This window comes from Acomys minous, assembly GCF_964271855.1.
Source record: "Acomys minous genome assembly, chromosome: 3".
In the NCBI taxonomy this organism is placed as follows: Eukaryota; Metazoa; Chordata; class Mammalia; order Rodentia; family Muridae; genus Acomys; species Acomys minous.
In genome coordinates, this window is record NC_140485.1 from 120,832,413 (window position 1) to 120,857,077 (window position 24,665).

General features: G+C 45.6%; 1 protein-coding gene and 1 pseudogene across 3 annotated transcripts in view; one reads left to right on the forward strand and one right to left on the reverse strand.

Annotated features, from left to right (window-relative positions):
* The window catches only part of NHSL1 (NHS like 1), a 234,722-nt gene extending 223,840 nt beyond the window's left edge, over positions 1-10,882 (reverse strand). For both annotated transcript variants that reach the window (XM_084777585.1, XM_084777583.1), the window contains exon 1: positions 10,457-10,882. In XM_084777585.1, the coding sequence (XP_084633711.1) occupies positions 10,457-10,748 (292 nt within the window). In that variant the 5' untranslated portion in view covers positions 10,749-10,882. The remainder of the gene's footprint in view (positions 1-10,456) is intronic.
* Positions 10,883-23,087: 12,205 nt separating this feature from the next.
* LOC311593839 (small ribosomal subunit protein uS12-like) overlaps positions 23,088-24,665 on the forward strand; it is a 56,923-nt pseudogene continuing 55,345 nt past the window's right edge. Inside the window, exon 1 of the transcript in view lies at positions 23,088-23,208. The product of the transcript in view is annotated as a small ribosomal subunit protein uS12-like (transcript). The remainder of the gene's footprint in view (positions 23,209-24,665) is intronic.

A 24,665-nucleotide genomic window follows, 5' to 3' on the forward strand; every position in this document is an offset into this window, starting at 1 on the left:
TGTGGGAAACAAGGAGATGAATGAGACAGTCCTATCAGTTCCAAAAGGCCCCAGAAGAGCTGAGGGTTGAGCAGTCAGTGCTGAGTGGAACCAGGGTATGATGGGCTTTGAGCAGAAGCCTCTGGCCTCTAGAGTCTAGAGAGACCTAGACAGTGACGCTTTGGAGGAAGCGCGCTCTTCCACAGCTAGGAAGCTCAGTGGGAACTGAGCCAGCTTCCCAGTTCCCACAATAGGAGGAAATGGAGGAGAAAGGGCCTGAGAAAGAAAAGGGACATCCACAAGGGGGTCCCAGGAGAAGGGCTGGCAGCCCCTCCACCCCCCCACCCCTAAGCTCCAGCTTGTGTGAGACAGAGAAAGCAAGCCCTACCCCCATTCCTGTCATGGGCTACAGACGCATCCAGAATCTGGGCAGGATGTTTTGATTTCCAATCAGTAATGTTTTTACATTTATCTCTCCCACCAGTTCTCCTCTGGGCTTAAAGTCAGCCCAGCCTCCTTAACTGACGACCATCGGTGGTGACACAGGGACATGCACGGGCACCAAGGTGCTGCCTCAGCTTTCCCTGTCATCAAGGCAAAAGCAACAAATGTGAGATAAGTGTCAGCTGTGTGCCAAGGGTCCCGCACCTGCCCATCTGCTAGTACTTTACTCGGGTTGGGGGATGAGGCAGAGAGGTAGCTCAGGAAGTAAAAGTACTTGGCCACCCCGACTTGATGACCAGAGCTCTACATCAGGCACTGGAACTTGTGGTAGAAGGAAAGAGCAGGCTCCTGCTGGTTGTGTACGTACACACACACACACACACACACACACACCATTTTTTTAAGAGTCCCAAAGGTAGGCCAGGCGGTGGTGGCACACGCCTTTAATCCCAGCACGTGGGAGGCAGAGGCAGGCCGACTGATAGGAGTTTGAGGCCAGCCTGATCTACAAAAGTGAGTCCAGGAAAGCCAAGACTGTTACACAGAGAAACTCTGTCTCAAAAAACCTAAAAAAAAGAAAAAAGAGCCCCAAAGGTTTTGTTTGTTTGTTTGTTTGTTTGTTTGTTTTTTAAGGCAGGGTCTTCCTATGTCACTCAAACTATGTCACCACGTCTACTCAGAATTCATGAGGTTTTTACTTCAAAATCTGCGACAGACTTCAGGCTCTTTTTCTCTTCCAGACTGGGTCTTTTGTCGTCCATGATGGCCTTTAACCCTTTGGGTAGCCAAAGATAACCTTGAATTCCTCATCTTCCTGCCTCTACCTCTCAAGTGCCAGAATTAAAACCTTCCACCACTATGCACTATGGGGCATGGGACCCAGGGCCTGCAGCATGCTCGGTTCTCTCTCTCTCTCTCTCTCTCTCTCTCTCTCTCTCTCTCTCTCTCTCTCTCTCTCTCTCTTCTGAAGAGACAAGTGTCATAAGTGCAGCTGGCTCAGGCAGGTAGTATTGAGAATGTAGCACACACGGCAGAGCAGGCTGACCTGAGGCGCACCCTGCCTGCAGGATTTCCTCTGTCTCACATGGGTTCAGTCTCCGGGCATAGGTTGCCAGCCCTTCTCTTGGGGCCTCATGCGTCTGCCCTCCTTCTTTCCCCGGTCCTTTCCCCTCTACTTCCTCCTATTGTGGGAACATGTCACTATTCCACATGGAGAGGGGATAAAGGCTGGGACCTACGTGCCCTTTCCTTGGAGCGCAGCGAAAGACAAGCTCCAGCTCCACATTTTTTTTCCAAAACACTGCTGATGTGAACACGGTGAGAAATGTGGACCACCGAGATCCAGGCGTGGTTGGTACATGCCTGAGATCCCAGCCTACAGGAAGAAGAGACAGGAGGACCAAGAACTGTAGACCAGCCTAAACTGCTTGAGATCCTGCTAGGAAAGAAACAGGGTGAGGAGGAGGGGGGAGTGGGGGGCGGGGAGTGGGGTGGGGAGAAGGACAGGGAGAAGGGAAGAAAACCACTGACAGAGATGCACAGCAGTGGCATGGGCCTCAGCACACATCTGTTGATTTTGAATGTCAATTTCCGCAGAACTCATCCATGCCAGGATAAAAGCGAACTTGGGTAGAAACAAAATTAAAAGTTCCTAGGCCTCTAAGCTAGATGCAAGCTATCTGATTTTGTACTGAAAATATGACTTTTTTTTTTTTTTTTTTTTTTTTTTTTTTTTTTGCGGTGAGCATGATAATAAAACCGAGCTGGTATAGCCTGGCATGCCCAGCCTTGGGTTCAGTCCCGATGTCAAATAAAGCAATGCATGAAGGCACAGGTCTGCAATCCCAGCCCTTGGGAGGTGGAAGCATGAAAATCACTTCAAGGTCATCTTCGGCGATATATGGTGTTTGAGCCAGCCTACTGTATGTGAAACTGTCCCAAAACTAAATCCTCATTTGAAACAGGGCCTCATATGTAACAAGGCTAACTATGCAGCAATCCCTTGGCACAGCCTTTTATAGTGCTGGGACTGCAGGTATGAACCACCAGACCCAGCAAAATTTGGGTTTTGTTTTGTTTTGAATAAGGTCTTTAACGTCTGGAGAATTGGCTGTTCTTCCAAAGCATTGAAGTTTCATTCACGTCAGGTGGCTCGCAACCACATTTAACTCCCATTCCAGGGCATCCAAGGCTATTCTGGTCCCTGCGGGTGCCCACATATACGTAGCAAACACTCACACAGACACACACAATACACATGAGGAAAAATTAAAGTAAGCCTTTTTCTTTAAATATTTTTAAATAAAGCAAAGAAAATACAGTGCTTTGTTTTTCTGCTTTACAATTATCTTCCAAAATATTAGGGAACTCAAATATTTACATTTTAGTAAAATTTTTCTCAAGAGGCTAGAGAGATGACTCAGTTCTTAGTTTTCACATCAGGTGGTTCACAACTGTGCATAACTTTAGCTTGAGTATCTGATGCCTCTGGTGTCCATGGTTACTGTACTCGATGTGCATCTACACACACACACACACATACACACACACACATACACACACAAATACACACACTTAAAAATTAAAAATAAATGCTTACAATGTCTTCGTTTACTACTCTCCATCCTAAAACAATATATACAGATGAAATTAAGTTTGGGGAGATGGGGGTTGAGACAGGGTTTCTTTGTGTAGCCTTGGCTGTCCTGGACTCCCTTTGTAGACCAGGATGGCCTTGAACTCACAGAGATCCGCCGCCTCTGCCTCTCAAATCCTGGGATTACAGGTGTGCTCCACCTCGACTGGCGGACGAAACTAATGAATGTGAGTTTTCCTCTGTACTATCACATCACCTCAATGGAGAAGGCCTTACGTCCTTCCCAGGCATTGAGCCACAAGAACCGGTGAGTGGAGTTGGCGTGGTGGTGGGATCATGGTGGAACTCTCCAAAGCATGCATGCATCAACACCAGCATGCTAGCGCAGTGTATCAACTGACCCGTGTGCTTCATGGGGAAGCTGGAAAAGATTGATCCCACTTGAGCCAGGCGCGGTGGCGCACGCCTTTAATCCCAGCACTCAGGAAGCAGAGGCAGGCAAATTGCTGTGAGTTCGAGGCCAGCCTGGTCTACAAAGAGTCCAGAACAGCCAAGGCTACACTATACAGAGAAACCCTGTCTCAGAAAAAGAAAAAAAAGAAAAAAATTGATCCCACTGGGAAAATGTTTATTCTTCAGATGGAGAAGGAAAAACTGGAACCATTGAGTTGATGCAGCCACTTGCCGAAGAAATCTCTAAAATTGTGGAAGTAGCTGGAAAAGTCAAAACCAGGGCAACCATAATGTGTATGCTTTATGTCCAGTTTAAGGAAGATCGTAACCGCTTTGATCTTGAACTACAATGAAGTTGTGAAAATTATCAGAGTTTCCTCAGCTTCTTCCTTTAGGGCTTATACAACATGAATGAGCTTCATGAATTTTTTTTATGATTCCCAGTGAGCTACACTGAAGGCTATTAAAGAAGATTCCTTCAGTTTCCTCTGAAGGATTCCTTCAGATTCCTCTCAGATAGGGAGAGACTCTTATCATTTCTAATATTTAATTTGCTCTTTTTTGCATTTTTTATAAATTTAGTACATGACAGTTTGCAACTAAATCTTTTCATACATTTTTTAAAAACTTGTACTTCAGTATATAGCCTGAATTCAAGAATAAAGCATTTGTCTTGAGTTTATATTTCTGTTGTATAATAAAAATAAAAATTTTTAGAAAGAATCAGTGAATAGACTGTAGTTGTAAATCAAAGGCTGCGTCCTCCTAATTCAAAAATTAACTCCCTTCTTGCTGATCTGAGCATATGGCAAGAGCGTTTAAACATGGGTCTCTTTCCATAACGGCGCTAGCACTTTTTAAACATGAGTATATTGTGGGCAGAAACAAGCGGCTGCCTGATCCATTTGGAAAATGACTAACTCCTCGGCATGTGAACATCCACACATCCACATGCTGACTAGTGGGTAAAATATACTCTGAGATGAGGAAAGTCATTCAGAAGGCCCTGGGTTTCTCCCTCAAACTGCAAATAAAGACAAGTGAATAAAATATCGATGGGGGGGAAAAGTTTTTTTAATCATGAATACTTAATCCTTTAGCATAAGAATCTAAAAAGATATTCTGTCTTCTACTTGCTCTTCCTCTTTCTCTTCTACTTCCTCTTCCTCCTCCTCTTTCTCTTCTACTTCCTCTTCCTCCTCCTTTCTCTTCTACTTCCTCCTCCTTTCTCTTCTACTTCCTCCTCCTCTTTCTCTTCTACTTCCTCTTCCTCCTTCTCTTCTTTTTCTTCTTTTTTTGAGACAGGGTCTTATGTAACTCCAGCCAGACTTGAACTCCTGATCCTCCAGCCTCTACTTGCCCCGCCCCACCTGAACCAGTCAACTCTTGTTGGTTTGTTGGTTTGTTCGTTCCTTTATTTATTTTTGAGTCAAGATCTCTCTATGTAGTCCTGGCTGTCCTGTAACTCATTATGTAGACCAGGCTGGCCTTGAATTCAGAGAGATCCACCAGACTCTGCCTCCCAAATGTTGGGATTAAAGGTGTGCACCACCATACCAGGCATAGGCAGGCAATTCTTAAGGTCCATGACATTCAAAAAAAAAAAAAAAAGTCTTCGCTCTCACACAGGCTGCTTAACCTAATGGTACAATCTGCCCACTCAGCTACCGTCAGTCTCTGCTAATAAATGTAAGAAGCCTCCTGAGAATAAAGGCGGGTGGAGACCATACGCCCACCAACCCCTCTCTAGTATGTAGTATACGTCAATTAAAAGCAAATCCTTGCCAATTTTACCAGATACACGTTTAAATGTGAGCCAGCACTTGTTCTTAGAAGCGCAGAGGCATCTCCATCTCCACTGTGCCTTTAGAACTCCGACATGCACACTGCAGAGATTCCTTCTGAGGAAAGAAGCAAAGATACTCATTCTGACATCAGCCAACCCCTGGTTAGGTCAGAGGATGACGGTCTGCAGAGAGTAGGAGGGAGGCAGCTACCACCTAGAACACTGCTCTCCAGGATGGGCCTACACTGTCCACCAAATTTCTTAAGACCTCTTTGTACAAAGACAATGCCTATACAATCTTTCTCCCAATAAGCTACCCTTTTCAGAGGGAAGCCAACCACTGGAGACAGAAAGAGCCTTATGCACGCTAAATGCAGGATCCGCCGCTGAGCTACCCACATCTAGCCACCCATCTTCAACACCTTTATCTCGACTCTAAAAACTACACAGAGCACACCAGGTCCATTGTGTGGGGGAGCACAGGTAAGGCACACACCTTAGCATACAGGGTGTCCCTGTGGTTAGGAAGCACAGCAAACCCCTCGTTTTGGAATCTAAAGGGATGAGGGAATCTATCTTCCCAGAACCATTACTTAAATGTGCTAGCAAATTGCCTTTCCTTATTCTCTTTGGACAACAGGATTTCATATTTACCCAGTAAGTTCTTTGTCTCAAGCAGCCCTGGCTGGCCTCAAACTCGCTACGTAGCCTAGAAAAACCTTCCCTTCCTTGTCTTGTTCCTCTCTCAAGGGCTGGTTCAATCATTTGAAGTGGGAAGACGCACTTTTAATCCAGATTTCAGGCATATGCCTCTACATTCAGTTTTATTCAGTGCAAGGAACTAAACCCTGGGCTTCATGCACATTGGGCAAGCAATCCAACACTGAGCTACATTCCTCTGTCCTAAGAAGTGCTTTTAAGCCAAACTGAAAAGAGTTTAGAGCAGAAACCACAGGACTCAGTCTATCCCATTTTTTAACGCCTTTTAGCAGCCATATAACTTTCATTTCTTCATCTATAAATTGGGCTTAAAAATACTGGCTAGCCTTTCTATTCCACATGGTTTTGGAATGAAATTATAAATCAGGGATGGGGGGGGAGGTTGGTAAAAAGCACCGGCTACTCTTCCAGAGGATCCCAGTTTAATTTCCAGCACCCACACGGCAGCTCAAACTGTATGCAACTCCGTAACTCCAGTCCCAAGGGGTCCTGACACCCTCATACAGACATACATGCAGGCAAAACAGGAGTAAACATAAAATAAAAATAAATTATAGAGACATCTGAATGATAAGTTTTTAATACAAAGTCACGCTTCACGGGAGTGTGTGACTGTTGGTCACGGAAAGGCAGCAAAGAGTGAAGCTGGGAAACTCTTTGCTTGGTAAAGGAAGCTGGACAAAGACCACAGACAGCATGAGTACCCTTGTCTGGAATGTTCAGAATGGCTAAATCTAGAGAGGCAGAAAGTATATTCATGGTAGCCTGGAGGTGGGAAGGTCAAGAGGAAAGGCAGAACGACTCCAAGTGATGTGGGAGTTCTTTCGGGACCATGGAAAGGTGCTAAATAGACTATGGTCATATTACACATTCCGGTCACTGTTCTAAGCTCTATAAAAAACAAATGTGCTATCCGTGACCTCAAGGAGTGTGGTGTCTGGCTGAAGGAAGAACGTGCAAAAGACTCAGCTTCAGTCACTGTAAATGCAGTGTTAAGGTCTGTATTAGTCAGGGTTCTGTAGAGAACTGACAGAGGGAATACACATATGCATATATACATACATACATACATGTATGCATGCATGCATGCAAGCAAGTTAATAACCATCAGAAGGTCCATATTGGCCCACTTTCCCCAACATGGGATCATCAGAGATAGCATCAGAGGAGTTTTCACTGGACATGAGAAGAACAGTAATATGTGCTTTTCCTAACTTAAGAAGAGTTTTATAGAACGTCCTACCTATGACATTTGAAAGAGGGCAAGTCTGAAGAAATATTCCTTGTGATCCTTGAAACCAGCAGCACTGGCCCATAGGACTTAAGTGCTGATCTAGGGTTGCAAACATTGTCCATGTTTCTCAGATTGTTGCACTGGCATCTTACAAGAAGGCAGACACTGGCAGCCATGAAGGGACTGGCTCCTGGCGCTCTAGCATATGTGCTATTGGAGTCTGTTGCTTGCTTTATGGGCGACTCCTTAACAGGTATGTCTTACCAGAGGGATGAAATTAAGGTCACAGACAGTCCTAAGTCAGTTCATGGAATGTGTCTACACTTTGATCCCTATTTCCAAACACTCCAAAAGGGAAGCTACACTTGCAGTGGACGGCAGGCGAGCCAATCAAACGCTGGGCTCCAACCTTCAACCAAGGACAAATTGTTTCAAGTCTTTTGGCCTGGATTTCTTCTCTGGTTATGAGTTCATGAAATTAGAGGCATTTACAGTCAATTCTCAGTACAAAGGTTCATAAACAAAGGATGTGCTTGGGAGACCTGCTTAAAAAGAACCAAAATGTCAGGCAAAGTGGGGCACACCTTCTCTCCCAGCACTGTGACTTCAAGGCTAGCCACCCTCCACATGCTGGAACAGCAGGTATGAGCCACTGTGCGCGACAAGGCACTGTTTTAAAAGAATCCTGCAGATACTACACAGGATGAACGCATATGTGATTCATTGCTTATGGGCTTAAAAAAAAAAAAAGTTGTGTGCAAAAATGGGGCCATATCTAATAATGTCTTTAATATCTCATCTTCTTTTTTTCATAAAAAGCCTTCTTTCATAACTATATGAAAATGATTAACCAGGATTACTGGTGTAAAATTAAAGCCATTTAAAATAACATACTCATGAAAACTTTGGAGAGAATTATTTCTGTCACTTCAGAAGCAAATTTAGAGAGAATTCAGGGGACTGCTGTGCGGTTTAGTTTACTGAAATAAGCACATTCAAAGAAAGGAAAGTGAGCAGGAGGTGCTATCACTTACATGTAAGAGACCTTGGACACTGGAGGCAGGATGCTCAAGAGTTCGAGGCCCATCTTAGCTATACAGCAAGTTTGAGACCACTCTGGACTACAGGAGTCTCTATCTGAAAGACAGAGGTGGGGAAGAAGGAAGAGAAGGAGGTGGAGGATGAAATACACACACACACACACACACACACACACACACACACACACACACACAGTGTGCTGCCTGCATGTCAGAAGAGGACATCAGATCACATTATAGATGGTTATGAGCCACCATGTGGTTACTGGAAACTGAACTCAGGACCTTTGGGAGAGCAGCCAGTGCTCTCAACCTCTGAGCCATCTCTCCAGCCCAGGATGAAATATCTTTAAATGCAAAACTAGCCAAAAAAAAAAAAAAGGTATTTTTCTTCAGTTTACTTTTATTTTATGAGCATTAGTGTTTTGCCTGCATATGTTTCTGTATTGGGTCCCTGGAACTGGGCTTACAGGCAGGTGTGAGCTGTAGTGGGAATCAAACCAGGATCCTCTGGAGAGCAGCTAATACTCTTAACCTCTCTCCAGCAAGCAAAGAAAGAGTTTTAACTTCAGGGAATATTGTTTATTTTTCTACATTTTAGCTTAAAGAATTGTAATTGGCCTTGTTTTGAAATTACAGAGTGGGGCAAAATGCCGTTTCACAAACTAGAATGTGTTCCCTTTGTTTTTGTTGTTGCTGTTGTTGTTGTTGTTGGGTTTTGTTTACTTTCCTTAGTTTTGTTCACCCAGTAGTTAGATCTGCCTCACCACATTGCATGTCAGGGGTGAAACTCTCATTCACCCAGGAATACACACACCCCACACAAAAACGGCACAGCAACAAACAAACAGGATTACCAGGTTGACAGTGAAGAAGGTCCCCCAGGACAACATACCCTATGCATGAGGACATCATTTGCATGGACTAAATATATTCTGATGATGTCTCCAACAAATTATTAGGTCATTTTTAAATCCCCACCCGTTTGATCCCTCCCACTCTCCTGGGTTAAAAGCTGTCCGAAGTTTATTAAGGATGTGTCTTTAGCACAATCTGAATCAAGTTGACCAAAAAAAAAAAAAAAAAAAAAAAAAAATATATATATATATATATATATATATATATATATATATATATATATATATATAGCCATCATATGATAAATGATAAAAAAAAAAAACCCAGAAAGACGCACTACAGCGGCATGTTTAAACAGCAGACTTAAATTAGTGAAAAGTCGAGCTCCTACGCCGCACCATGGTTAAACCTGACTCGGTTTTTCTAGCAAGCTGGAAAACAAGCTACACCAGATTATGTATGAAGTGATTTCTAAGTGAGGCCATTTTTCATGAAGAGCTGCTGAAACCTAGGCGTGGGTTGCTACGCCAGTATCTCCCCTCCTACCCTGCAATCCATCAACCATCCTCAATTTACTCTTTGCACTAGTACAACCAAGTTCACCTACTGGGAAGGGAGAAGCCACCCAGATATCATCACACTGAAAGTTTCTCAGTTTGGGCCAGCAGGAAATTCCAGTCGCTTCATTCATCAGAGCCAGTTAAAGCTGCTGAAATGAAATGGGTACTTGGGAGATTACTATGTCAGGACATAGGCTTAAATTGGGGGGCGTGGGGGAAGCGCTGAAGAGAGCTAGACAAAGACCGAGTCCCAGCTCAAGAGTCAATGGTCAGTCTAGGAGAGGCCAAAAGGAAAATTACTCAAGGTAGTGTGTTTTCTTTGGGAGGTGAGGCCACAGGTACAATATGCGGTGGACAATCGTGAAAAGCCCGTCACAACCCTCACTGCGGTCCCCAGAGATTGTCCTTAAATAGATCCTCCTTAAGGATCTGTGAAGCGCTAAAACCATTCTATATCCCTTGACTTCGACAGGACACCATCACTTCTTGCCAGAACCGTGGCTGCTGTCAATTCCCCACAGACAGAGCAGTGGAGCGAGCCATCCCAAAAGCCACACTCGGCGCTCACACCACCAATGCAACCTCTAGGAAGCCAGAATCCAGGCTCACCACACGTTCTTGACACCGGCACACCTGCACTGCCTCCTACCCGAGCCCCCCACCCCCCGACTCGTGGCCTCTCGAGGCGGCCGGAAAGCTAAGCCTGGGCCGCCAGGGGGCGGGAGGCAGCAGCTGGCCGAGCGCCTCGGTGCCGCGGCGCCCTCCCCGGGGCTACCAGTCACTCACGGATTTTCACTCTCCGGTGGTCCAGGCGTGTGGTGGCGGCGTGCAGGGCTTCGAGGCGGCGGTGGAGCTCGGCGGTACGGTGACCAAGGGCGGCCGCCTGGCCCTCGAGCTCCCCGAAAATGTCCCCAGCGCAACGCGACAGGTCGGCCAGCTGGGCGAGCAGGCAGACCAGGGTGTGCGAGCTGACCTGCTCCAGGGAGCGGAAGAGCGGCGCGCGGGCAGCCCGGGCCACCGCTGTCTCCTCCGGCCGGCGGAGCCGCGCGGGCTCCACGCTCCGCTGGTGGAAAGGCATGGCTTGGGCACGCGGGGTGCCGGCAAACCGGCGATCACGGCGTTCACGCCGGACCCCGAGGGCGATAGGCGAGGGTCCGCATCCAACACAAAGGAGAGTCCCGGGGCAACTGACGCGGGGAAGAGGCCGGGCGGCGAGGAGGCGCAGGGACGGTTCGGAGACCCTAGTTGGGTGCCGCACCACAACCTGCCTAACCCCCGGCTCCCAGGAAACCCGGCCGAAGAAGTTGCCGGAGTAGCTCCCCGGCGGCCGCGGCTGGTCCCGCTGAAGTTTGCAGGCAGGAAAACGCCGCGGCTCCTTCCCTCCCTCCGGATTGGAGAGGGAGGAGGAAGCGGGGGAAGTGCCGCCGACACGGGCGCGAGGGAGGGCGGCGGGAGAAAGGGAAGGGGGAGGAGAAAGGCCGGCCGGGAACCACCTGCGGCTCCCGCGTCCCGCGCCCAGGCTGGTGGCCACTCGGCACCCCAGCGCACCCTGCTGGGGCGGCCGCGCAGTCCCGGAGCTCCGGGTCGCCGCCCACGCCCCCAGCCGAGCCCCGGGGCGCTAGGGCTCAGTCCTCGTCCGCACCCTAGGCCCGAGTGGGGCGCGTCGCGGGCGCAGCGGAGTTGGAGGCGTGGTACAGCAAGGCCATTCGGAATCCCGCAGCTCACCTGCGCTGCTGCAGTGTCGGCTGAGTCTCTGTCCTGCCTCCCGGGGAACGCCAGATGGTTTATCTGAGTACCCCCTGGTCGTTCCCCTGCAAGGCTCCTCAAGACTTCTGGGACGCTTCGGTGGACCTCGAAAACAAACCTCAGTCTTCTGAGTCCAGAGAGACCAGACAAAATAACCAAAATAACAACAACAACAAAACAAAAAACCTCTTCAGAGTGCCTCAAGAGTTTTTCCGTAGCGTTTCCTTAGTGGCTCCCTGCCCTTCAGGTGTCAACAGTTCAGAGATAGTTGCCTGTTTCATACATTCCCTCAAGCGTTTGAATTAGGTTACTAGAACCTAGAACCCCGAATCCAGGGGTTGGAAGATGGAAGAAGATGGTTAAGCTGAACGCCCTTGAGATCATAGTCATGAGACACCCAGCTAACTCAAACCTTCTGCTATGAAGAATTTGAGGAGACTGAGTCCAATATCCCGAAGCTAAAAACCCTGTTGGCTTCATCGATGTGTTTGCTCAGAAAAGGAATCTTCTTTGGTTTCTATCGCGGGGGGGGCAGGGGGGAGAGGTTTGACCCACATTGCAGCACTGCCCTTTGACCTTGGTATCAGTCTCCAAAGTGGTGCTGGTCTGCCTCTGTGCAGGATAGGATCAAAACAAGCAGGCAGCATGAAGCTGAAGAAAGCATCTTTGGATAAAACTAAAAGAAAACCGCACGCAGGGTCAAGGGGTGGGAGTAGGGGAGTAAGGCTTTCATCTCAGCACTCAGGAGACAGAGCCAGCCTGGTCTACAAAGCAAGTCCAGGACTGCCAGGGCTACACAGAGAAACCCTGTCTTGAAACAAAACAAAACAGTCGACAAACTTTCTCCTTCTCTCCCAGTTGTACATCAGCTTGTTTTTGTTGTTAATGTTGTTTTCTAGTAGGACCACCTACAGGTGTGGGCAGGGTGGTATCTGTTTCTTAAACCTTGCCATTTATAAAGCACTATATAAACGGTATAAAAATGTTGAGTTTTCTCAAGAAATGTCCTGAAGGGAAAAGGTGATATTCCTACAGGTTCCTCCCTGACATCATGAGACCAATGACACTTAAAATTTCCATGTAAGCCAGTTTACTGGTGGCATACACCTGTAATCAGGCAAGAGCATCAGGAGTTCAAAGCCAGCTGCAGCTGAGCTATAGAGAGAGACTGCCCGCAAAACAATACTAAAAATCTATGCAGCATAATATCCCTGATTATGGCCGGGCGTGGTGGCACAAGCCTTTAATCCCAGCACTTGAAGCAGAGGCAGGCGAATCGCCGTGAGTTCAAGGCCAGCCTGTTCTACAAGGAGTCCAGGACAGCCAAGGCTACACAGAAAAACCCTGTCTTGAAAAAAAAAAAATCTCTGATGATGGTGAACCCTCTAATGCTTTCTAATATACTGAAGGTCATGCAAACACCACCACGGTCTATTTGAAACATTTAGTCACTCACAAATAGTTCTCTTTGCATCCAACCCCGTACTACCACAGGCAACAATTATTCCTGTGCCTTTTACACGGTGGCCTATTCTAGATATTTCACATCAAAGGAACCAATGTAATCTTTTGTAGCTGGCCTCTTTCTCATGGTGTACTGTTTTCAAAGTTTATTCATGGTATAGTCCTTCAGTTCCTTTTTATGGCTAAATAATATCCCATTGTTATGGTCGCTCCACTCAGTTAATGAGCATCTAAGTTTCTACTTACTGGCTCTTCTGAGTCACGTTATAAACACTCGCATCCAGGCTTTGGTGTGGACGTACATGTTTCCTTTCTCTCGGGTATCCATACCTGGGAGTAGAATCGCTGGGTCATACATTATGAGAAATTATGGGTTGTGTTCCCAGGCGGTGGCACCATTTTGCATTCCCACCAGCAATGACTTGAGGGTTCCACCTCTTCGCTCACACTTGTTATTATCTCTCATCATTGCTACAGCTGTTCTCTTGGATGTGTCTTTATTTGCATTTCCCTGAGAGTGGTCTAGTGATCCTGGACATCTTCTTATGTGCTTATTGGCCACTTGTTTATCTCTGGGGAGATACAGTGTTGGAGAAAAGTCTGTTTGGGTTTTTGCTCTTGTTTTTGTGTTTTGCTTCTGTGGAACTTGGGACTTTACCCAGGACTTTTTAGTGCTCTATCAATGACCCAAATCTCTAGCCTCCACCTCTTTCTTAATTGGATGACTACCATCATTATGATGTAACAGGTCTTTATGGGTTTTTTTTTTCAAATTCCTTATATACATTTACTTTCTAAGTTCTAGTGACACTAAATTAACCATTGTTATTTAGTTTAATTAAGCATATTGTCTTACCCCTTAATTTGAAAATACAGTACAACTGTGTTCACACATAAATTAATAGGAGAGCAAAGTTTTTGGGGTTTGGGGGGTTTTTGTTTTGTTTTTGTAATATCTTTTGTAATCCTGGTGCAATCTCAACATTTTCCCCCCCCTGTGCTGAGTATCAAATCCAGGACCTCCAGCATGCTAAGCAAATTTTCTTTTTAAAAAATTTTATTAATTTATTCATATTACATCTCAATTGTTGGCCCATCCCTTGTATCCTCCCATTCCTCCCTCCCTCCTGCTTTCCCCCTACTCCCCTCCCCTATGTCTGTGACTGAGGGGGACCTCCTCTGCCTATATATGCTCATAGGGTATCAAGTCTCTTCTTGGTAGCCAGCTATCCTTCCTCAGGGTGCCACCAGCCCCCCCCCCCCGCCAGCCCCCCATCAAGGGGAGCTAAGCAAATTTTCTATCACTGAGCTAGAACCCTGGCCCCTACATCTTTTATCAATGATGGGACTTGAAACTCAGTGTCTCAAACATGCCACTGAGCTACATCCCCTGTTTTTATATTTTAAGTGTTTTCATTAATTGACTAATTACTTAGGAATGGGTATGCCCCTGTGCGAGTGTGGAAGTCGGAGGAGTTAGGAATTAGTTCTCATCGTCCACTTTGTTGAGGCGGGGTCTCTCCTGTTGGATCTGTACTACTTACTCCACACTGGTTGGCCTGTGAGCTTCCAGCCATTCTCTCCATCTATAGGATGCACTCTTCATCTCTCCATCATAGGAGTAACAGGATCATAGATGTGCGCTGCCACATCTGGTCTGTTTGTTTGTTTGTTTGTTTGTTTGTTTGTTTGTTTCGAGACAGGGTTTCTCTGGGTAGCCTTGGCTGTCCTGGACTCACTTTGTAGACCAGGCTGGCCTCGAACTCACAGCAATCTGCCTGCCTCTGCCTCCCGAGGGCTGGTATTAAAGACGTGCGCCACCACGCCCAGCTCACATCTGGTCTGTTACATGGGTGGGGAACTTGAACTCAGGTTGCCAGGCTTGAGCAGCAATAGGTTTTACTGTCTGACACATCTCTCCAGGACTCGGTTAGGGTTTTTTTGTTTGTTTTGTTTTGTTTTTTTTGAGACAGGTTTCATGACGACCATGAACTCACAGCAACCCTCCTGCCTCAGCTTCCTAAATGCCAGCATTACATGTGCAGACCTACTATGCTTACTTTAAACAGATTGAGTGTGTGTGTGTGTGTGTGTGTGTGTGTGTGTGTGTGTGTGTGTGTGTGTGTGTGTGTGTTTTAAGACAGGATATCTCTGTGTAGCTCTGACTGTCCTGGAACTCACTTTGTAGACCAGGCTAGCATCAAACTCCACCTGCCTCTGCCTCCCAAGTATTAAAGGCATGGACGATAGGAGATAACATTTAAATTACTTTATGAATATAGGCCACGAATCCTATTTATTTCACATTCTGGTTGTGCATAGAATTTAAAGCAACTTCTCAACCAGTGAAATCATTCTATCAAAAAATTTTAATTCAGAAGCTGGATGTGGTAATGAAATCCCAGCACTCAGGAAAGTGGGGTGTCTTTGAGTTCGAGGCCAGCCTGGACTACATAGCAAAACCCTGCTTAAATAGGAGGGAAGAAAAGAGGGAGCTGGAGAGGGTTGGGACAGTGAAAGACTTGCTTTCTGTAATTAAAACTCTTCCCCATTCCCAGCAGGAGCCCTTTGTGAGCGGAATTATAGGAGCTGTGTTCCCATTCCCCCAGCCAGCTGGCAACTATGCCAGAGGGTAGGAATTGTGCTAGGAGGCAGGGGAGGCTGGGCTGGGCTGGGCTGGGCTGCGCTGGAGTCCTGGGATGGAACTCTGCTACAATCACATCACACCTGCTTAGGCATGCACGGTTGGAATGTGCTCTTTTCTGAACACTTCTGGGCCCTCACTGGGAGTAACTGGCCATACAAGCTGACATAGCAATGGATCAATTCAGAGGGCTTCTTCTCCAACCAACCCTGGTTTTCCTTCCTTCCACTCCACAAAAGCTCTTGCTGCTCAACTCCTTTTCCATCTTCACTGAGGCCACCCTTCCTACAGTGGTTATAAACGCAGTCTCCTTTTATTTATTGTTTTGTTTGTGTGGTTTGGGAGACAGGGTTTCTTTGTGTAGCCTTGGCTGTCCTGGAACTAGCTCTGTAGATCAGGCTGGCCTTGAACTCAGAGACCCACTTGTCTCTGCCTCCCGAGTGCTAGGATTAAAGACCTGAGCCACCACCTCCGTCTCCTTTTAAACGCCTGGCGGTGAAAGCCAGGTGTCATGTCCATGCCTGAATTTCCAGTGCTGGAGGCGGAAAGAAAGATTGACAGGAAGTTCAAGGCCAGCTCTGTCTACATAAGAAGGGGCCACAGGCCTGACTGATGGCTCAGTGGATTAAGGCAACTGCTGCCGAGCCTCAGGCCCTGAGTTCAGTCCTCAGGATCCATATAGTGGAGTGAGAGAACGGATTCCCACAAATTGTCTTCCAACCTCCACACTTGTGTGCATGCATACACACACCCAACACAAAACAGATAAGTGAAAGGTCATTTTTTAAATGTTCTTGGCCAACCAGGGCTATATAGTGAGACCCTGCCAAGAACAAAAACAAACAAACAAACAAACAAACAAAACCTCATGGTTGAAAAGCAGGAAATTCCCTTTCAGGTACAACACACCTCTGCCTCCAAAGTGTGTTAAGACTTTCCTCAGGTGGGATTCAGCACTAGGCACAGTTGGAGGAAGAATGCACCAAACGCCCTTGCAAGACACGGAAAAAAAAACCTTTGTAAAGGAATTTTAATTCAGAAAGTGGCTGTTCTGACAAGAGATCATATCCAAAGACCTTCTAGGTCTGTGTGGTCTGGCTGGAATACAAACATACCTTTAATCCAGGAAATAGGGGCAAGCAGATCTGAGTTCAAGGCCAGCCTGGTATAGAGCAAGTATCAGGGAAAGAAGTGCTTAGGTCCAGGTGTGGTGGTACATGCCTTTAATCCCAAATAATGAAGGTAAAGTTAGTTTGTAGAAGGAGGCATCCATGTTTGAAAGTGATGTCTAATTGAATGGTAGAAAAAGTGATGAATCAGAAAAGGATTTGACAGACTAGGATATGCCCAACTCTCACGAGAACAGAGAGGAAAGGGAGGCTACTTAAGGGGGCAACACAGAGAAAGAGAGAGGGGGCAATTTTACCGGGAGAGTTTTGCAGAAAGATGTTGAATGACAGAAGAAACTAGACACAGGTGAAGACAGAATGAACCAGAAGCTTAGAGCAGATTGTAGGACTTAGTTTGAGGTCAAGCAGAGCAACTTAGAGGCCTAAAGAAAAGCCAGATTGAATAAGTTAGCTGGGACAGGAGGTAGAACCAGAACAGCTGAGTTGAACCAGCCCGCCCAGAGCTCAGTAAGAACAAGTAAGTGTGAGCTTATTAATCAGTAAGTGTCAGAGGCTGAAGGCATTCTAGGCCTAGGTTAGATTGTATGGAGGCTAGCAGCTTCCAGGACTAGACCTAGGTGAGCAGACAGAGGCAGTAAGCCTCCAAGACAACAATTGAAACAGGCAAATAAAAATTGTTCTTACATTTGTCTGTGGCTTTTGTATCTCCACGGCATCATGTGTTGAAATTTAGTCCCATTCTAAGATACTGAAAGGTGACAACTTAATATGACTGTGGTATTTAGAGGGCAGGCTTTGGAGGATTGATTGGGATTAGATAAAAGCAAGGACAGAGTCTCCTTGGTTGAATATTGTATAAGATTAAAGGCCAAAAGACAGATATACACACACACACACATGAGTACACATAGGCACACATACCTGGTACATTTGGTTTTATACCGAAAAGGTGCTCGTGTGCTGAGGGTATGGTCCCCAGCTGATGAACCCAGCCACTGAGAGGTGATGACTCTGACTTAACCACTAGATTAGTGGTAGAAGCCACTGATGGCTTCATATTGTGATGACATTATTAGGAGGTGGTAAAATAGGAGTTGGGGTCTGGAGAAAGCAGGTCACCATGGGCATGGTTTTGGAAGGTGTGTCTTGTCATTACCACTTCTGTCACCTTCCCAGATGCCCCTTAACCATGCCCCTTCCTCCATAGTGCCTGTGCCTTGTCACAGCAAACAAAAACAGTAGAGTAGCCAAAGACTGAAAGATCTGAAACTGTGAACCAAATTAAAAAACTCCTTCTTTCTTTGGTTTTTCTCAGGCATTCGCTGCATTGTGTCACACACACACACACACACACACACACACACACACACACACGAACACATGGCTTCCTGTCTCTTGCCATGTAATACCCTGCAGCATCTCCATAAGTTCACCAGCTTAAAGGTCTTCGCCAAGGATCTGAGTATAGTGCAGAGGCTGAGCTCCTGATCAGTATGTGAAGGCCTGGATTCTATGCCTGGTCTATACATCAAAAAGTTTCAGATGCAGCTGTTCAACCTGCACCTCCAAAACCATAAGCCCAAATTATACATCTTTATAAACATAGCCTGCCTCCAATATTTTGTTATGATGATAAAAGAATGGAAAATTGGTATACCTTCTCACTCTGTGTGGCATTAGATACCGATCTCCTTACCTTCCGTTGGCTAAGAGCAGGACTTTAGTACAGATCTGCCTAAACACATTCTCAAAAACTCTCTTTGAGAGGTTGGGGCTATAGCTTTAGTGGGACAACATTTGCCTGGCATCCTTGAGGCCCCGGGGTTCAATCCCCAGCATCAAAAAGCAAAACAAAAGCCTCTTAGGCTGAGGAGATGAATCAGCTAGCAAAGTGCTTGCTGTGCGAGTGTGAGGACCTGAGTTAAAAACCCTAAAACCAACAGGAAGAAAAGGAAAGGAAGCTACATAGTGAAGCATGCATGTCAATCCCCGTACAGGAAAGGTGGAGGCAGGAGGATTCCTGCAGCGTGCTGGCTAACCAGTGGAGAACCAAACTAAACTAGCACAACCTATAACTATTATAGGGAATCCATAGCCAGGCGGTGGTTAACACCTTTAATCCCAGAGCTTGGGAGGCAGAGGCAGGCACCTAAGAATTACAATGATTTTACACTTGCAAAAGGCAGGCTGAAATTCAAAGTGAATGTCCTTTGTGATCTAAAAAGAAATACGCTTAAACCTTGAACTTATACATAAAGAGAAAGGGGAATATAGGTATATTTATCCACACATACTATGGCATATTTAGCTTCAAAATTTAGGTTTTTTTAAAAAGAATTTTTCAATTAAAAAATAATACTTTTCCTGTTGCACAAAATCATTTTCCTGGAGGAAAAGTACAACCTGCCCCCCCCCCCCGACAAAAGGACACCCCTCCCCAACCCCAGAGTTAGGGCTGGAGCAGGGTTTTGCTTCTATCTTTCCAGGTGAATAAAGGCATGCAACTAATGCGTACAGAGACCACTTGCCAAGCGAAACATCTGAACAAAAAGGACAGATAATCAAGAGAAAATGTCCCAAGAAAAAGAGTCAATTGGCCAAGTGGTATCACCTACCTCCAGCTGATCAGCCTGAAATCCCAGCTTGTAAGCCCCGGACTAGAGCCAGCACCCACGTCACCATCTTCCCCAGGCAGCAGACCCTTCTCACCAGCAGACCAGCACCTGATGAAGGCCTGGGTCAGGACAGCCCGCACAGTTGGTCCCTTCTTCCTTCCCTCCATGCCACTGGACCCTCACCCACGGCAGATTCTCAAATGCTGGTCCGTGCTGCCCTCTACAGACATAAGTGGCAGGTGGTCTTTTTGTGGCCCCAATTCAATTAAACCTTAAAGCTGGCTTTGGAGTTGGAGCTTGGCTCTCTCCTTCTCTAAACCCATGCATGCTTGTTAAAGGAAAATCCACAATCAAAAGTAAGGCAAAAGTAAGGCACTATTATACTACCACCAATCATTTGGGTTTTGTTTGACTCTCTAAAACTTTTCTTAAGGTATAAATATCACCTCAATACCTATAAGATTATTATGTACATATAAACTCATTATACTGGCAGTCATACAGAGTACTAACTAATTCTAGAAATGAGCTTCATCTACCTTCCTGTATGTGTTTTCAGGTTTGAGTCTGAAGCAGGTAGCGAGGAACAAAATTTGTGTACCTCAGATGTACTTAATAGATTGTGGTCCACAAACCTTTCAGAGATCTGCTGACTATGGCTTTTTTTTTTTTCCTAATACAGGACTGTGTGCTCTTCCAGAGGTCCTGAGTTCAATTCCCAGCAACCACATGGTGGCTCACAACCATCTGTAATGAGATATGGTGCCCTCGTCTGGCATTAAGGTGTACATCTAGACTGGGCACTCATAAACATAAAATAAATAAAATTGAAAAAAAAACTTAGTCCTAAAATTGTCAAATACAACCAAGAGGGACATTGTGGAAAGATTGGCAGAAATAGCTTGATTACTACAAATAGTTTTACTGGGTTAGAGTGTGTGTGTGTGTGTGTGTCTGTGTGTGTGTGTGTGTGTGTGTGTGTGTGTGTGTGTGTGTTGTTTTTTGTTTGTTTCTCTATGTAGCCTTGGCTGACCTGGACTCATTTTGTAGACCAGGCTGGCCTCTAACTCACAGAGATCCACCTGCCTCTGCCTCCCAAGTGCTGGGATTAAGGCAAGCACCACCATGCCCAGTTTAAAACCTTTCCTTTTTTATTAATTAATTAATTCACTTTATATCCCAATTGTAGCCCCCTCCCTCCTCTCCTCCAAGTCCCATCCTCCCTTCCTTTTCCCTGAATCCCCCTCCCCTACCAATCAGAAAAAGGGAGCCCCTCCCCCACCTACCTATCCCAGCACATCAAGTCCAATCAGGACTGAGGACATCTTCTACCTTGGTGGGCTGGCAAAAGAGCCCTACCAGGGAGAAGTAATCAAAAAGCATGCAAGAAAGTCCAGACCTTTTCTTTTTATTTAGGCAAAAAAGGGGGAAATGCTATAAGATATTTGATCACTCTGAATTCTAAGATTGTGTTATTTACTGGAAAACCCCATTTCTAGTTGTGGTGTGGCTCAGCCTAAGCACATACCTTTAATTCAATAACTTTCTGCTTGAATTTTGTGAACAGGATTAAATAAAGTCAGCCATAAATCCAGAGGAGGAACAGGCAGGTGTGGTGGTGCATGCCTTTAATCCCAGCACTTGGGAGGCAGAGAGCACCCAGATCTCTGTGAGTTCCAAACCAGCCTGGTCTATAAAGAGAGTCCAGGTGAGCCAGGGATATTACTCAAAGAAACCCTGTCTTAGGGAGCGGGGGAAAACAAGGAGGAACAAGCAACCAGTTGGCAGAATGTGAACATAGGATTATTGGAAAAAAAAAAAAAAAAAGTAAAGAGGAAGTCAGGGGGTGGATAGAGAGACACACTGGATGTAGAAGGGAGGGATGCTGGCTGAGTTTGAAGGAGGGTTTTTGAGATGACGTGGGAGAAGAGGCATTCCTTCTGGGACGTTAGCTGTGCAGGAAGGTCAGCTAGGTGCCTTTTCTGCCACTGTGAACTAGCAGGCTTTCACCCTGGCTTTCATCTGGCTCCTGAATCTTCATTGGTAAAATCAAATGATTGTGATTTTGTTAAAAGCAAGGAGCCAGCCTAGCCATGAACTCCAGGTTCAGTGAGATACCTGTCTCAAAATAATAAATAAATAGAAATAATGTGGGAAGCAAGTGAGGAAGACATCAAATGTCAACTTGTAGCCTGCTACATTCATATGTTCACATGTACATGTGTACCTGCACACACACACACACACACACACACACATACACACACACACACAGGAAAACATACACAAAACCTCCTGGCCTCCAGTCTCTTGACTTCTTCATACTCTTTTTAACTTTAGTGTCTAACTAACCTTCAACCATTTACTTTATATTTGATGTTTCTTGAGCATTAGTCCACAGCTCCCCACTTAATACTTAGTAAGTAGTAAATTCAATGGAAGGAAACTATTCTATAAATGTGTATTTCTTGGATAATGTAATGCTACTAGTGGTTAAGTGGTTGGACTCTGCCCCACAACACTGTAGATCTCAACTACATAGTCATCAGAAGAGAAGAGCCCTGGGGTCTTCAGCAGCAAGATGGTGACTAACACTCTTCCTTGTTTCCCACTCACTCATCTGAAGAAAAGGTAAAAGGAAAAGGAAATTGCATGATGCTGATTACAACACTGAAGTTGCAGGTACGTGTGTGTGTGTGTGTGTGTGTGTGTGTGTGTGTGTGTGTGTGTGAGAGAGAGAGAGAGAGAGAGAGAGAGAGAGAGAGAGAGAGAGAGAGAGAGAGAGAAAGATCCTGTGAGTAACACATATTGTCAAAATGGTTTGGTTTGGTTTTGGTTTTTCGAGACAGGGTTTCTCTGTGTAACAGCTCTGGCTTTCCTGGGTCTTTATAGTCCAGGCTGGCCTCGAACTCACAGAGATCGGGCTGCCTCTGCCTCCTAAGTGTGCCACCACTGCCCGGCCTCTTGGTGTGTTTTTAATATTATCCACTGAGGTTAAAAACAACAAATTATCTTGATGAAAGAAAGCTTCAACAGGCCCTTTGGAATTCAGTTCTTGAGGTGCTGTGGCCTAAGAATGGAATCAGCTAAGAGACAGTAACCTTTGTCCATCTGGAAACAATAGCAGACCTGAGTGTTTTCTGCCACCAGCAGGCACATCATCATTTTCCTGCAGATTGGAAGCAGGCCTGGCCTTCAATTAAGCCAGAGCTCTTCTTAAAGTGCAAATCTGATTGCATCCCTCCCTAGCTCAAAGCCCTAAGGCTTTTCAAAATTATCTTTAGGATTATCTCCGAGGACCACAAAATGAGCCCAGGGGTGTGACGCCCTGCCGTTCTGTGAGCCCTGCTTCCTGCTTCACTTCCTTCTTCTCTTCCACCTCCCCCACTGAGTAACACAAGCCTTGCAGCCTGTTTTCTCCACCCTGACCATCTCTCTTCTCTTTATCTTCTTTGTTCAGTTGGTTCTTCAGCTCTGGGCTCAAATGGCACTTCCTCGGCAAAAAAAAAAAAACGTGCCCTCCACCTCCCAGGCTGGCCTTGATACAGTGGGACACTAAACTTCTCACCATAGGAGAGTTTGAATTTGAAAATGTATATGTTTGGAGTTAATACCTGTATTTGAGTTATGAAAGGAAACAAACTACGTCATTCAATTATGGGAATTTAATGAACTCACAAACAGACGTCAGGTACCCAGGGACTAGCAATCCCAGAAGGGTTAGAACTCTCGGGTGTGAAAGGTGTAAGGAGAACCGCCTCGCTCCCCACCCCCACCTCCATCCCTACCCCCACCCCCACCCCCAGTCCTGCACCAGGATGGCAATACCCACCTGCTCAGCCAATAGAAATAAGAACCAGATTTGTGGGAGCAAAGAGCAGATGGAGAATGCACATGGGCAAGAGACTGACAGGCAGAAAAGTGGAGATCAGGAAGCAGGTGAGATTCAGAGTCAACAAAGACCCATTAGCCACACACCTGGAGACTTCCTCATAGTAACTCTCAATTGTCTCCAATTACTGCTGTTGTGACAGTCTCTTGTAGCCCAGGATGGTGTAAAACTGGGTATGTAGCTAAGGACTACATTAAATTTATCTTCCTGTATTTACCTCCCAAGTGCTAGGATTATAGGTGTGTGCAACCATGTACCATGTCTGTTTTTTTTTGTTTGAGAGGCTTTTGTTTTGTTGTTTTAATTTTTTAGATTTTTGTTGTTGTTCTTTATTATTTTATGTCCATGACTGCTTAGCCTGAATGTGCGTTTGTGTGCCACATGCATGCTTGGTGCACACAGACATCAGAAGAAGGCATTAAATGCCCTGGAGTTACAGATGGTTGTGAACCAGCGTGTGAGTGCTGAGAGCTGAACCAGAGTCCTCTGAAAGGGCAGTAAGTACTGTTAGCCACTAAGCCATCTCTCCAGCCCAAGCTTCTCTGTTTTAACATTTAATATGTACTGGGGGTATAGCACAGTTGATATAGTGCCTGCCTATTATGTATGAAGACCTGGGTTAAATCTCTACAACCACATAAAATCAGACATGGCACATGGTTGCACACATCTCTAATTCACTAGGCAGGTACAGGAAGGAGGACAAAACATGTCACAGAGAATTCAACAGATGAAAACTCATCTTTTAAAAATAGTAATAAAAAAAAAATAATACACCCAAGTAGGGAGTGATGGCTCACTCTTGTAGTCACAGACCCTGAGAGGCTAAGGAAAGAGAATTCTATATGCAAGAAAAATCTGGGTTATAATAACATGTATATATATAGATGTGTGTGTGTGTGTGTGTGTGTGTGTGTGTGTGTGTGTGTGTGTGTATCATCCAAGTCTCCCTCATTAGGTCATTAGAAGATTAAAGCATTTCTTTGTCTTTGGTTGCCTAATAATTAGTTATAATCATTTCTCCACTTTTCGTTTACATTCAAGCTTCTAGAACGGTGGTTCTCAACCTTCTTAATGCTGTAACCCCTTTATTTAATACAGTTCCTATGGTTGTGGTGACCCCCAACCATAAGATTATTTTTGTTATTACCTCATAACTGTAATTTTGTTACTGTTGTGAATCACAATGTAAATAGATGATATTTGCAATGATTTTAGGGCCATTCAACCCCCAAAGGGATTGCGACCTATGGGTTGAGAACCACTGTTCTAGAAGGGTCTGCACTGTGCCCTGGGTCTAGAAACCATCCACAGTCTTGTTTCTCATCCACTCTTCCTTTGACATGACTGTGCTAGCGGCTCCAGAACCTGCCGCTTGCTGTGAGCCTTGGCTGAATGGATGCATCACACATTCCGACAAGTCCCATGTTCTCTGAATTTTGTCCCCAGAGTTCTGTCATGTTCCTCTCCCTCGTACCATGTCCCGCTCTCCTAACTGGACAAA